Source organism: Panthera onca, chromosome A2 (assembly GCF_046562875.1).
Source record: "Panthera onca isolate mPanOnc1 chromosome A2, mPanOnc1 haplotype 2, whole genome shotgun sequence".
Classification (NCBI taxonomy): domain Eukaryota; kingdom Metazoa; phylum Chordata; class Mammalia; order Carnivora; family Felidae; genus Panthera; species Panthera onca.
This window is the reverse complement of record NC_138340.1, coordinates 80,951,076-80,965,565: the sequence shown is the minus strand read 5'-3', so window position 1 is coordinate 80,965,565 and position 14,490 is coordinate 80,951,076. Positions and strand designations below refer to the sequence as shown.

Genomic DNA, 14,490 nt, shown 5'->3' with positions numbered 1-14,490 from the left:
TGGCCTGTGATTTTCTTTTCTTGCAGTGTCTTTGTCTGGTTTTGGTATCAAGGTAATGCTGGCCTCATAAGATGAGTTTGGAAGTGTTCCATCCTTTTCTATTTTGGGGAAGAGTTTGAGAAGAATTAATGTTACTTATTCTGTAAATGTTTAGTAGATTCGTTAGTGAATCTGTCTGGTCCTGGACTTTTGTTTGTTGGGAAGTTTTTGATTATGGATTCAATCTCCTTACTAGTAACTGTCTGTTCAGATGTTCTACTTCTTCATGATTTAGTTTTGGTGAGTTGAATGTTTCCAGGAACTTATCTTTCTTTTAGGTTGTCTAATTTGTTGGTGTATAATTGTTTACAGTTCTCTTATGATCCTTTTTATTTCTGTGGTATCAGTTGTAATCCCTCTTCAATTCCAATTCCTTTTTTTTTCTTTCTTTCTTTTTTTGGGGAGAGGGGAGTCTAGCTAAAGGTTTGCCTGTTTCATTTATCTTTTCAAAAAGCCACTCTTGCTTTCATTGATTGACTTTTCTACTGTCTTTTTAATCTCTATTTCATTTATTTCTGCTCTGATCTTTGTTATTTCCTTCATTCTGCTAACTTTGGGCTTAGTTTTTCTTTGTCTGCTTCTTTGAAGTGTAAGTTAGGTTGTTTACCTGAGATCTTTCTTGTTTCTTAATGTAAGCATTTATTGCTATGAATTTTTTTTTGCACTGTTTTTTGCTGCATCTCATACATTTTGGTATGCTGTAATTCCATTTTCATTTGTCTCAAGATATTTTTTAATTTTTCTTTTGATCTTCTTGACCCATTGATTGTTATTTAATCTCCACACTTAAGAGTTTTCTAATTTTCTCCTTGCAAATAATTTCTAGTATCAAACCATTGTGGTAGAAAAAGTTGCTTGATATAATTTCAATCTTCTTAAATTTATTAAGACCTGTTTTGTGGCCTAACATATAATCTATCCTGGAGAATATTTTAGAGTATTTTGTGTGTGCTTGATAAGAATATGTATTCTTTGCTTTGGGATGGAATGTTCTGTAAATATCTGTTAAGTCCATCTAGCCTAGTGTGTCTTAGATTCAATATTTTCCTATTGATATTCTGTCTGGATGCTCTATCCATTGTTGTAAGTGGGTTAAGCCCTCTATTATTATTTTCTATTTCTTCCTTAAGGTCAGTTAATATTTGCTTTAAATATTTAGGTCCTCTTATGTTGGGCACATAGATATTTACCAACATTATATTCACTTTTTGGATTGACCCCTTTCTCATTATATAGTGACCTTTTGTGTCTCTTATGACAGTTTTTCCCCTAAAGCATATTTTGTCTGATATAAGTATAGCTAAACCTGCTTTCTTTTGGCTTCTACCTGTATGGAATATCTTTTCCATCCCCTCACATTCAGTCTGTGTGTGGTCTCAAAGCTAAAATCAGTCTCCTGTAGGCAGCATATAGTTGGATCTTATTTTTTTTTATTCAATCAGCCACTCAATGTCATTTGATTGGAACACTTAGTCCATTTACATTTAAAGTAATTATTGATAGGTATGGACTTACTATTGCCATTTGTTAATTGTTTTCCAGCTATTTTTAATTCATTAGTTTGTTTTTTCTTAATTTTCATTCTTTTCCTTTGTGATTTAGTAACTTTCCATAGTGGTATGCTTAGATTCCTTTCTCTTTTGTGTATTTACTATACAGGTTTTTGCTTTGTTGGTACCACAAGGCTTACATAAAACATCTTATATTTGTAATAGTCTATTTTAATCTGCTAATAACTTAGGTTTGAATGTATACTAGAGAGCTCCACATTTTTACTCCCTCTACCCACGTTTTATGTTTTTGATTTTATGATTCGCATCTTTTTATCTTGAGAAGCCCTTAACAAATTATTATATCATTATTTTTGCTACTTTTGTCTTTTAATATTCATTCTAGGTTTATAAATGATTTAACTACCATCACTACCATATTTCAGTATTCTGAATTTAACCATATACCTTCCTTTACCAATGAGATTTATATTTTCAAAGATTCTTCTGTTACTAATTAGTGCCATTTTGCTTCAGCTTTCAAAATTTCCTTTAATATTTCTTGTAAGGCCTGCCTAGTGGTGCTGAACTCCTTCAGCTTTTTTTTAATTTTTAAGTAGGCCCCATACCCAATGTGGGGTTTGAACTCACAACCCTGAGATCAAGAGTCTCACGCTCTACTGGCTGAGCCAGCAAGGCACCCCTGAACTCCTTCAGCTTTTGCTTGTCTGGAAAACTATCTCTGCTATTAAAACCAACTGCCAATTCTAATATGCTATAACAACCATCCCTTGCAGTTGTATACATTTTGACACCGAAACCTTATATATATGACAGCAATGTCCTTACCACCTGTATACCTCACCAGATTAGACAGAGGAATGTCAATGTCCCTTGGTAATGTCACTAATAGTATTAGTCAGATATTCAATTAAATGATGCCTCAATTAAAATGATGCCTTTAGTGATCTTAAAATATATATAAGAAGTTTTAAAGGCTATTTTTAGAACATAAAGCAGATAGAGGTTCTGATAGCAGATACCATGCATGGAAGAAAGGAAAGTACTACAAATAATTAAAAGCAATTCATTTCTCTACAGAAAAAAAAGAGCTCTATGATGACACACTGTAAAGTGATTTATAGTATACTGACTGTAATTCTTCTAATGAAAAAGGAATTGTCCAAGTTTTCCCTGGAGAACACTCAGCAGCAACAATCCATGCACATGGGAAGTCATGAGTTAGAAAATGAGAACCACATGAACTCACAGCTGGGAAAAGCCAACAATAATTAATTTAACACCAGCCATTTGTAGAGAACATGTATACATTTCAAAATTTCCCTTGAGAGAAAGAGGGTCATTGAAGGTTTGAGGCTACATACTTAACATCTTCAAAGAATGTTTAGTTAATAAGGTAATATGCTCCAAAGGTCTTACACTAAAATTATAACATTTTAGGACTAGAGGTTAGGATAAATAGTTGGCCAATACCATCACTTGAATTTCAATATTGTAACAAGTGTTTCTGAAACACACTGCCAAAGTGAGTTCATGTTGAACTTGAACAATATATTCCTCAACAGCAGCAAAGAGAAAACAACGTCATTAAAAGGGGTTTTATTCTGACTCATTGGCTAAGAAAATGGGAACAGTTTGAGATCTTCCACATTGTTTCATTTTAATGAGCAGCAAGAATTTTTCATGTCCTTATTAAAGTGGTTAATGTATTTCTCTAGTCTCATTATCACTGCCAGAGTGTACTCTGTTGTTTCATAACCAAGACAACTCCTTCGCGTTTCAGAGAAGATCAGAAAGTCAAATCTGGTTGCTCACATGTGGTTGTTAATAAAACTCCCACGGTGCTGTTTAAGGTGCCCATGGGGATTGTACAATTATTTATATTTTCTTATGGTTTTCTATAATTACTGTGATTGTATTTTCACAAAGTAAATGTATCTCCACCAATTAAAGCAGTGGTGGGTTAAGAATATTCATCAGACTTGTGTGAAAGGATATTGTTCTTAGGGTTTTGATCAAAGCACAGAAATTAAACTGCTCTTATCATGTATTCAACCCAAGTGTTGAATTAAAATGCTCAGCAACTTTGGAGTTTATTTGAGCAGATGTTAACTATTTATGAAAATAAACACGATACAGGACTTGCATTCATGATACGACTCTTTGTTGTATTAAAAGTGCTGGAAAAAAAATTACCACACAAATCTTGAGGGATACGGTTTATGGTGTATGACCAACTTGAACTGCTGTTAATTCAGGTCGATTTAAATTTTCAGAAGCATATAATTCTAAGAAATCTCACTTTGGCTTACATCTTTGTATCTTTTTATTTTACGTCACCTCTTTGTTTTCTGTGAAGGCTCTAGGACTAAGAAAGAATGTCCATAAAAACCAGCATTGGAGGCTATCAGATAGAAAACACGTAATATAACCTTTCATACTTTGCCATATAGAAATTTCATTCTATCTAGTTCCACACTGCTTGCAGAAAAAGTGACCAGATGCACTTCCATTCCATTAGCTGTCATTTTGATGCTAGAATTTTAGCCTGCTGTGTATGAGATGTGAGTTCCATGCACAATTCCCATCAAAGGTAATTTTCTGTGCAACGGTGTGTAAAATTTACCTCTCATTATGATAAGGTCACCGATGGGTCATTTATGATATGCTCTCTGGAGACAAGTGCAGTGAAGAGCTTTCGGTGATATTCGTCTGGAGAAATTAAATTGGTCTGACCATGACTCCACAGAAAGTAAAACTCTCTTAGAAAATTATTCCTCAATCATGTTTAAAGTCCCGAAGGGACCCACAGAGGGACAGTTTGCACACTGGTGCAGGCTATGGGTTTTGGAATAATGTAGACTTGAGTTTTAATCTAGAGTCCCTGAGCCTAGACATAGTCCCTGAGCCCTACATAATCCGGCCTCTGCACAACTCTTGGTGTCTATTCCTCACCTTTGCTCCCTCCCTCCCTGGGCTTCCTGATCCTTGAATATACCATGGTCACTCTCACTTCTGGAGTCTTTGCACTGTAAATTTTCCTAGTTGGAATGTTCTTCCATCGGATCATCATGTGGCTAGAATTTCCTTTTTCTTCTCTGTTCTAATCAGTGGACTATATCATATCCACCATCTGAACTATCTGAACATAGTCTCCTCCTTTGTATCTTAGGTAGCCGCCTCCCAACTCCAGTTAATCACTATTGTGTCATCCTACTGATGTTCTTGAAGTACTAATCACAGTCTTAAATTACTTATTTACTGATTATTGTATAATTAAGCTTGCATTTGCCTATAGGGGGGTTAAATCTAAGATGGGTTATCTTGACTAGGATATCCCACAATCCTGAAACCCCAACAACATTAACTATATGAGTTACTGGTCCAACATTGCTTAATAAGATGGATTTAAAAGGAGATCTTAGTTAATAAATTAAAGATGAAAAAACCTCCTGGACTTTATGTAAGACAGCATGAAAACAGAACTACTCATGAGAAGTAGTATTTTAATAAAATAGTCATTAGAGTGATTTCACATTTTACCATGATCGTGGTGGGCCTCCATGAAGGGAGAATATGGTAGTGACTTTAGTTATTAACACTTTTTAAAGAGGGGTTTTATATGTAACTGTGGGAAATAAAAATTTGAGATTAAAAACTATGGTGAAATTTTACATTTATTTAAATCTATCAGTATTTTGTTTTCAGTTCTGCTTCCCAAGATATCTTACCTGTAGACATAATAATGACTTTTGAAATGGTTCGTATTCAGTAAATATTGGTCAGCAAATGAGTAAGAGCTGGGTGAACCAGAAGATCATTCTTATGTTCCAATCCTTAATGTAAATTATAACAACAGCAGAGATGAAATTCTTACCAAAGTGTCCAGTCGTGGCCACAGTACGGCTGAACATTTCCAAGGTAGAATCCCAGAGACTGAGTGACCTCCACAAGATTGGTAAAGTCGAGGCTAATGCTGTTGAAAAGGACAGATGTCATGATAATCTCATCAATGGCCCATACATCTTCTCCTTGCAAAGAATGATACGGTTGCCACCATCTGAACTGGATTCCAAACTGTCTTGCATCATCTGGTAACTCTACGGAGATTATTCTAAAAATAAATAAATAAATAAAAGTAAAAATTCAGATTACTTTGGTATCTTAAAATACAAACGTTCACAACAGCATATTTTTTCCCGTAGTATAGCATTAAAAAAATAGTTCTCCCACTATTATAAACATTCTTCTGAGATTTCCAATTTCCTGTCTGACTCAAACGAAGTCTTCCAAACCCATCAAAAAATGTGACTGCTTGCATTCATCTGCTTTCAGAAAAGCTAACTCAATAAAACACAGTTGTTGTCAAAGTGGCAGGATTTGTCTTAGTCTGAAAAAGGAGCTTGGGCATCTTGTTACACATATTACAGTTTGAGGCTGGTTGGAACTGCGGCCCTTCCTAATTCCCGTCAGTTGAACACAGTGTATGAGGTGACTTGCTGTGTCATGGTGGCCATGACAACAAACCTGTATGTGACAAATGGGGAAGAAAATTAAGAATAATATCTAATTTCCAGGAGCAATTACTGTACACAGCAGCAGGAACCATACATTAATTGCCACTGCAACGACATCTGCTTGAAAGCTCCATAAATCACATTCCATGCTGCTCACATCCATACACAAGGTGAGACATGAAGCAAATGGCAAATGGAACATTTGTCTCCATCAATGTACAATTAAACACCAGGAGAGGTGTTAGCAGTAAACACATGCTAAAGGGACTGAGTCTTTTTCCTAGTGAGCAAAGGAAAGCTCCCTAAGACAGGTGACTAGTTGGGTAACTTAGAAACAAATTATTTAAAAACTTCAGTGTCTAAGGCTGGAATGAATTAGAAATTAGATTGATTTTCATATTTGTATTGTGTTTCTTCTTATTGTGTCAAGAAATGTTAAAACCATGGAAATGTAATTTCTTATGTAGAGTTATTAAAAATAATGCCTATTTTCTCTTTAAATAATTTGTATATGGAAATATGGGATAGAATAACATGATCTTCATCACTATTAATTATACAAATGACCAGTAAAAAACAGGCAGAATTTTTTGCAATGGGAGAAAACGTACTTTTCAAATAAGGAAAAATCATTATTCAAATATAGAAATATAAATTTAAAAACAGTGCTTAAATTAAAAAGACAGAGCAGTAATTTTTATGGTTTTTAAATACTTTTAAATACTTTTGGTCTTAAAAACTTTAAATCTGTGAATTTTTTTTACCCATGTGAATTTATTAGAAGGAAAGAATAAATTTTAAATTGAGTATTTTAGTAATTTTCACTTTAATTTCTTTTTTTTTTTTTTTAATTTATTTTTGGGACAGAGAGAGACAGAGCATGAACGGGGGAGGGGCAGAGAGAGAGGGAGACACAGAATCGGAAACAGGCTCCAGGCTCCGAGCCATCAGCCCAGAGCCTGATGCGGGGCTCGAACTCACAGACCGAGAGATCGTGACCTGGCTGAAGTCGGACGCTTAACCGACTGCGCCACCCAGGCGCCCCTCACTTTAATTTCTAAATATTTTTATTAAATACTCAAATAACTATATTTATTTATATTAACATACCAAATATGTAAAGAAATTAATTAAACTATATTCAAACTGGCTCAATAATGAAAAAAATCATGCATTAATTTAATCATTTAATTTGATCATCATGTTATTAGAAAATTATAATTTTCCTTTATAATAATTTTAAAAGCAGTTACTATTCTCTGATGAAAATAAATATAATTTAAAAATAACAACTGAGGGGTGCCTGGGTGGCTCAGGTGGTTGACTGTTCAACTCTTGATTTCAGGTCAGGTCATGATCCTAGGGCTGTGGGATCAAGCCTTATGTCAGACTCTGTGCCAAGCATGGAGCCTGCTTGGGATTCTCTCTCTCTCTCTCTCTCTCTCTCTCTCTCTCTCTCTCTCTCTCTCCCCACCTCAGCCCCTTTCCCCAGCTTATATGTGTGCACTCTCTTTCTTTAAAAAAACCCCAAAACCCAAAAAAGTAGAATTTTTCAGGCAACTTTAAAGTTTATTTTCCTTTATTTCCTTATTTTAGTGGATATACATACATGTGTGTGATAACAGTAATTGAAATGACCAATATTTTCCTTGGCAATGATATTAAGACTACAGGTCTGTAATCAGACTGTTGGGTTAAAGTCCCCACTCTGACACCTAATGGTTAATAACTTTGCAGCTGCAGGGAAGGTACTCAACTTCTATGTTCCTCAGCACCTTCATCTGTGAAGTTGTAATAATATCCTTATGCCAAAGTCAGATACACTTTTTGGTTTTTCACTATCATGTCTTAGCATCTAGAATAGTATCTGGCACACATCAAAAACTCAACAAATTCTTGCTGCATAAATGAAGTACACGTTGTCACTATACCCTGATAGAAATTTGAATACTGAGACACAAAAAGGTTGAATATTCTCTCTAATGTTAAGCAGCTTTTAAGTGGCAATGCCAGGAGCTGCACCTAGACAGCATGGCTCTCGAGCCTGTACTCTTAACAATTACTTCCTATCATGAGGTGGGGTGGGAATCTCTGTTTCCACCACTCTGCATATGGTATCAGCTCATTACAATACCTTTGGAACCATTTGATCAGAAGATTCCTGGATGGGAACCCAGGGATTTGGGTCAACTTTCTGTATCGTTCTTCCTTTTGGGGTAGATACTAAGCTCATAAATTTTTGTAATCAAATACAGCAATCAAAACAAAAATAAAATAAAAATAGGCTTTATAAAAATTTTAGAATAAGAAACAAGCCCTATAATTAAGACAAATCTAGAATAATTTTAGTTTCAGCAGTGATATAAAGTTTTACATTGAAAATGCCAATTAGTTCACAACGTTCTAGTCAGTTTGAATTAAAAGATTAACTTAGATAAATGTATAGGCTTTAAAATTTATAAATAGAAAGCAGACAGAGTTCTTTTACTTACTGAGTGACTCATAGGGAAAAGAATTATTAGAAATTGGCTGGAAGTAACAGTGGTTAGCTAACTAGAATATCTAATTTATGGGTCATACTTCATTTTGGAACAGCCATGGCAGGAAGGGACAATGTGGAATTGACAGTAGTTACAGACAGCAATTTAGACTGAAGAAAATACAGCAAATGGCTAAAGGCATCAAGATACATTTAACTCTCCTGTGAAGAATTTACATGGTTTGTATTATTTATCATGTAAAATATAATTTAGTATCCAGAATAGATCAAATTCTACTTCTGCCATGTCACTTTTATTAATATTTGTAAGAAAGAGGGGGATGGAGGAAGAGTCTCACGGGCAGACATACATACAATTGAAAATAAAAGTGTTCTTGACACCTCTACCATGTTCTCTTTTTAAAAAAAATCTCCACTCGGATCTTAATCTTTCAAGCTATGCACATACCTAGTTCTGGAAAGCCATGTTGATTCTGCTTAGAAGAAAAATGTTGCTGTCAAATGGCAGGCAAGATTAAATGCACCTTTGCAATAGCACATTTAATGTGTAATTATTTTTCATATCAACAAAGATTAATTAAATTTCATGATAAAGATTGATTATTGAATTTTGGAGCTGTCCATCTTTGTTAGAAAAAATTGTGTTTTAGACCAAGTTAACTTAGGACAGTGATATTTTCGTCCTGCTTTCATTATTATCAACCTGCTTTTCATTTAATTGTCTTTTAATGTTTTCTATGGAGAGTCTGTGAAGTGTGTTTTTGGTATTCATATTGTCTACTGAGTGAGAAAGTTGAGGTTAGCCTTTCACTTACTTTTACAGGGAACACTCAACACATCTCATGTGTTTTTAAATTTTATAATGTAAACAATTACAACTCATGACAGTTGTTAGCTATTTTCTCTGTTACATGCTACTTTCTTTTCTATGAAAATTAAATTTCTCATTTGTTTACAAACACTTAAGTATAGGGACTGCTCTAGGCAACAACTTTCAGTATATAAAGTCTAGCATCAGTGCCCCTGTCTTTTTGCCACAGTGCCAATGCAAACCTCAGTGCCCCAAACCCTTGCTCTCTTTCATATTTCCCTGTGATCAAAATGTACTTCCAGGAAGGCAAATGGTGTTAGTTCTTCACTAACTATGAATGTAGCCATAGTGTTACCTCTTCTAGTGGTATTTAATTTTCCCATCCTCCTCTTGTGCAATTTTTTAAAGAATTTCAGTGAGTAGGTCAATACTGTCGTAGAAGGGGAGACGGCCCTCTGGGCATTGCTAAAAATGTACCACCAGTGGTGATTACTATTCTGACAACATCGAAGGATGCCTCTGCTTCAAGTAAAACTTAAATCTCACAATTGCAACTATAGATTATGAAATGTATAAGCTAAAGAAAAACAGAAGTGCCCTGAAGAAAGAACTTTAAAAATATCCTCACCCTTCAATCTTTGGCAGGGACTCTACATATTACATGCAAATTTTAAATACATACTTGTTATCCGGTTTTAGAATTATTGTCTCATATGATTTATTATAACATATTATAATGTATTGCTAACAAATAGTTGTTAACAGAGTTTATAATTTAGTGTCATATCAAAATCATATCTAATAGGCTGCAGTATAGTTGAATAAGGAAAATAGTGTTAACTATTTTTCTCTTTCCTAGGCATCAAAATATTTCCCTTAGATGTATATTTCAAAATATGAGAACAAATTTCTTCAAATTATCAGAAATCAGTAAGACAAATGAAATAGAAGAATGTGGCTTGCTAGTTTTTTATTACAAGACACATTAATCTTTGTCCTCACCATCTCTCAATGGAAAAATATCTGATCTACACCAGTTGACTGATGATTTCCCCAGGAAGGAGATATCACTCTAATCATTTTTCCAAATGCTTTCCAACGTACCTGGGCTCATGATAGTTGAGATATGAATAGTGCTCCAAGAGTTTCCAAGTTATCCCATTATCGTAAGAATAATGCAGTAAAACTCCTTCACCAGGCTGGTCAGGGGCTCTGCATGTGCTCAGAACAGACTTGCTCCCTAGCCTCAGTGTGAACTGGAGAAACCTAGATATGAATTGTCTGTAATTAGCGTATGCATAAACATTTGTATCATAATGTTCATTTTGGCTTATAAAGAATTTCAAACAAATTTAAATGAATTACTCAAAAACTGCATGTTTCTACTCATCTCTTATAAAATGTAAGTAATTTCACTGTGAGATGTATGAATATGTGTAGAAGATGAGGTCAATGCACGTTTATATGCAGATATATCCATGCAAAACATGAGTATATATTTATACATACTTGTATACTATGCACTTGTGTACATACACTTAAAATGCCAATCATTCCTTTACTGCATTATTTATGAGGCACTGGGGGAAGGGAAGATGTAGAATAAATCTAATCAGCCTCTGCAAGCTGTCAAATAAATAAAACTACATAAATAATTAACTAGCCCTTGGCTTAAGAACAGTTTTGATGCTAACATTTCATATGTTTAAAAACCAGTCAGTCATTAGTATCTTAAAGTCGTCAGTAAGCCTTTTAATTTATTAAAAACTAGGACAAATTAACCCTATAGCAACTAACTGTAAGCTCTCTCTAGATTAAAAATCGAAAGATGTACATATCAACAACAACAAAAAAAGGAAAATAAATAGATCTAAATTCAATCATTAGCATCTGGTTTCTATATGTATTCCACCCTGCCTTAACTCACCTGGACTGTGAGCTGTCAAGGAAAGACGTAATGAGCTGACGCCTTCCGTCTTTGTTGAAAACCAGGGCCTTACCACTGGCCAAGACACCACAACCAAAGCTGACTTCAGCACCACGGATAGAGTAAAAGTTATGGTAAGAGGAGAGCCTGGAACTGCCGAAGCTTTCAGAAATAAACATTGGGAATGTCTGGGATGCCATCTCACAGGCTGGGCCAGAAAATCCAGGGTCACACCTGAAAGAGATATCACGAAATATATATATTTTTTAAATCTTCTATTTTTCTTTTTTTAAAAATGTTTTTATTTATTTTTGAAGGGGACAGAGAGACAGAGCATGAGTGGGGGAGGAACAGAGAGAGAGGGAGACACAGAATCTGAAGCAGGATCCAGGCTCTGAGCTGTCAGCACAGAGCCCAATGCGGGGCTCAAACCCACGAACTGTGAGATCATGACCTGAGCCGAAGTCGGACGCTTAACTGACTGAGCCACCCAGGCACCCCAAGATATCACGAAATAATATCTTAAGCTGTTGGTCCTTACAGAGATCCATGAATCTAATTCAAGGAGGAGGAAGTCCAGGGGCCAGCATTTGATTGAATGATAGGTGAGGCTCATTAGTCTCCGGAAAATACTGAATCTGAAGACTTGATAAAGTCAATTGACTGAAATATTACAAAAGAATATAGTCTTTACACAGCCCTGCTATAAAAAGCTTCTGATTAAAACAATAATTCAGCACTCATCTTTAACCAATGCCAGTGATTCATCTGTGAATGCATCTACATCTGTGCACATTTCCAATGTAAAGTTTTTGTAAAAGTTATATTATTACATATATAATTTTATTCATAATGATGTTCATTAAATTCAGAAAAGATAAATAAAAAATACTTCCAAAGATATCTAGAATAAATTTCCTCTAAGAACAAATGTAAAAATACACATTATGTTTGTGATAGAAATTATTTGAAATATTTGGAAAAGATTGGAAAATAAATCTATCTTTATTTCAAACTTAGGTTGACATTATAAGGGGAATGTGAACACCTTCACCTAGATAGATGTCCTTAGCAGAACTGTGCTGCCCCACGGTGGAATCCCAAATTAGTAGTGCTTCAAGAAAAAGAACAAAACAAAATAAACCCCACACAACTTGTCTCCTACCATATATATGTCTATATATATCTATATATATATCTATATATATAGATATATATATATGTATATATATATTTAAAGTATTTTTTAAAATGTTTTTAATGTTTATTTATTTTTGAGACAGAGAGAGGCAGAGTGTGAGTGGGGAAGGGGCAGAGAGAGAGGGGGGCGCAGAATCTCAAGCAGACTCCAGGCTCTGAGCTATCAGCACAGAGCCTGATGCGGGGCTCAAACTCACGGACTATGAGATCATGACCTGAGCTAAGGTCGGATGCTTAACCGACTGAGCCACCCAGGCGCCCCACCTTCTACTATATTTATATTAGGACACTCATCACAGATAACTCACTAGTTGAATATCAGAAACCTCTTATATTTTAAGGCATTTACATATCAGGAATTAGTTTTAAATTCTTTATTTTCATTGTACTATTTCTTTTTCACTATATATATACTATGTCACCCATTATAAAATAAAATTGGTGTCTTTTTTTGGGTGGGGTAAGGAGTGCTCATCTAAGCATTCAAAACTTCCTAAAATTGGAAGCATTTATAAAGCAGTGTAGGACCAATGAAGTGATATTATGGCATAACTTTGAAAGCTACTTCTTTAGCACTGGTGTATCAAATGTGTATTGGATATTCTGAGGGAGAAGGTTTACAGTTGTCATCATGTTATCAAGGAAGTTGGACCCTACTACAGCATGAAGTCTGAAGGTTGTCTTGGCGTTAGGGATGGGATTAGGAAAGAAAAACAGTATTTATGGAGCATGCAAATAAGCCTCACACAGTTTGCTTCTTTCCCATGTTATCTCATTGATTTAAACTGTGAATAGCCAAGTAATTTCCAAGAAGGATAAACAAATTAGCTAAAGAAGACACATTTTGACATTGGAGAACTATACGTGTATTACCACGGCATTTCAGGGCAAATGCATTTCTGTGTATCTTAAATGTGTCTTCTTAGGACCACTGTTTGGACAGAAATTGGTGATCATTTAGAGAAGACTCACACTGGAGTCAGTTCCCATTTAGTGGTTTTGGAAGTGTACTTTTAATCAAAAGTTATATAATTGGGATACAATGTTGATAAGGATTCCATTCATATATTTAAAAATACATTTGTAGTCTTTGTTTTGCAGTGAAACAGTAGGGTAACAGGAGATTTCAGGAATGGCATGAGGCTCTCCTGATTCTAAATATATCCTCTGCAGGTTTTTCTACCCATCCTCAAGTGTAGCATTATGGTCACCTTGAATGTCAAGATAAAAGGATGCCTTCTGCCCTTCTCACTAGAACCTCTAACAGGGGTGGGCTTATCGGAATAAAGACTTATCAGTTTAGAAATCCAGGCCTGAGTATTGCACACACGCAAAAACATGTTAGGCAGTAGGAGAGGTGGAATCCTGGTAGCAAATAATAGCAGTGATGAGGGGAGCAAAGTGAGAAGAGAAACAAAGCTGCAGGGGCCCCAAATTCAAGCATCTGTTTAAGAGAAATAAATGGTATCGAATATAAATTCCTTTTCTATGCAATTTTGTTCATGCTTGACAAAGCATATATTGCCGGAAAAGGATGTAGTAGTCACCAGGGCACCTGGGTGGCTCAGTCGGTTGAGCATGTGACTTTGGCTCAGGTCATGATCTCCCAGTTAGGGAGTTCAAGCCCGCATGGGGCTCTGTGCTGACAGCTCAGCGCCCGCAGCCTGCTTCGGATTGTGTGTGTGTGTGTGCCTCTCTCTCTTCCTCCCCTGCTCAGGTTTTGTCTCTTTCTCTCTCAAAAATAAACATTAAAAAAATTTTTTTTAAAAGGATGTAGTAGTCAAACAGCGCAGCCACAGATGAACAAAACCATTGAATATTATGTAAAATGTCATCAGAAATAGGGAAAAAAACTCAAGTTATAACTGGTGAAAATATTCTGCAAAACCTTAGAAGGAGGAAAAGGCCATGATTGTTCAAAATGATATATGGTGTTAAAAAACAAACAAAAAACCAATGCCCAAAGGCATAACAGGGCCATTCAG

At 35.3% G+C, this 14,490-nt stretch overlaps 1 protein-coding gene across 1 annotated transcript in view; it reads right to left on the bottom strand.

Annotated features, from left to right (window-relative positions):
• Positions 1-14,490, bottom strand: part of RELN (reelin) — a 524,459-nt gene that overhangs the window by 154,171 nt on the left and 355,798 nt on the right. The window contains exons 18-20 of the mRNA XM_078442541.1: positions 11,306-11,539; positions 10,483-10,644; positions 5,428-5,664 (exon numbers count right to left, since the gene is read on the bottom strand). Of these exons, the coding sequence (XP_078298667.1) occupies positions 5,428-5,664; positions 10,483-10,644; positions 11,306-11,539 (633 nt within the window). The remainder of the gene's footprint in view (positions 1-5,427; positions 5,665-10,482; positions 10,645-11,305; positions 11,540-14,490) is intronic.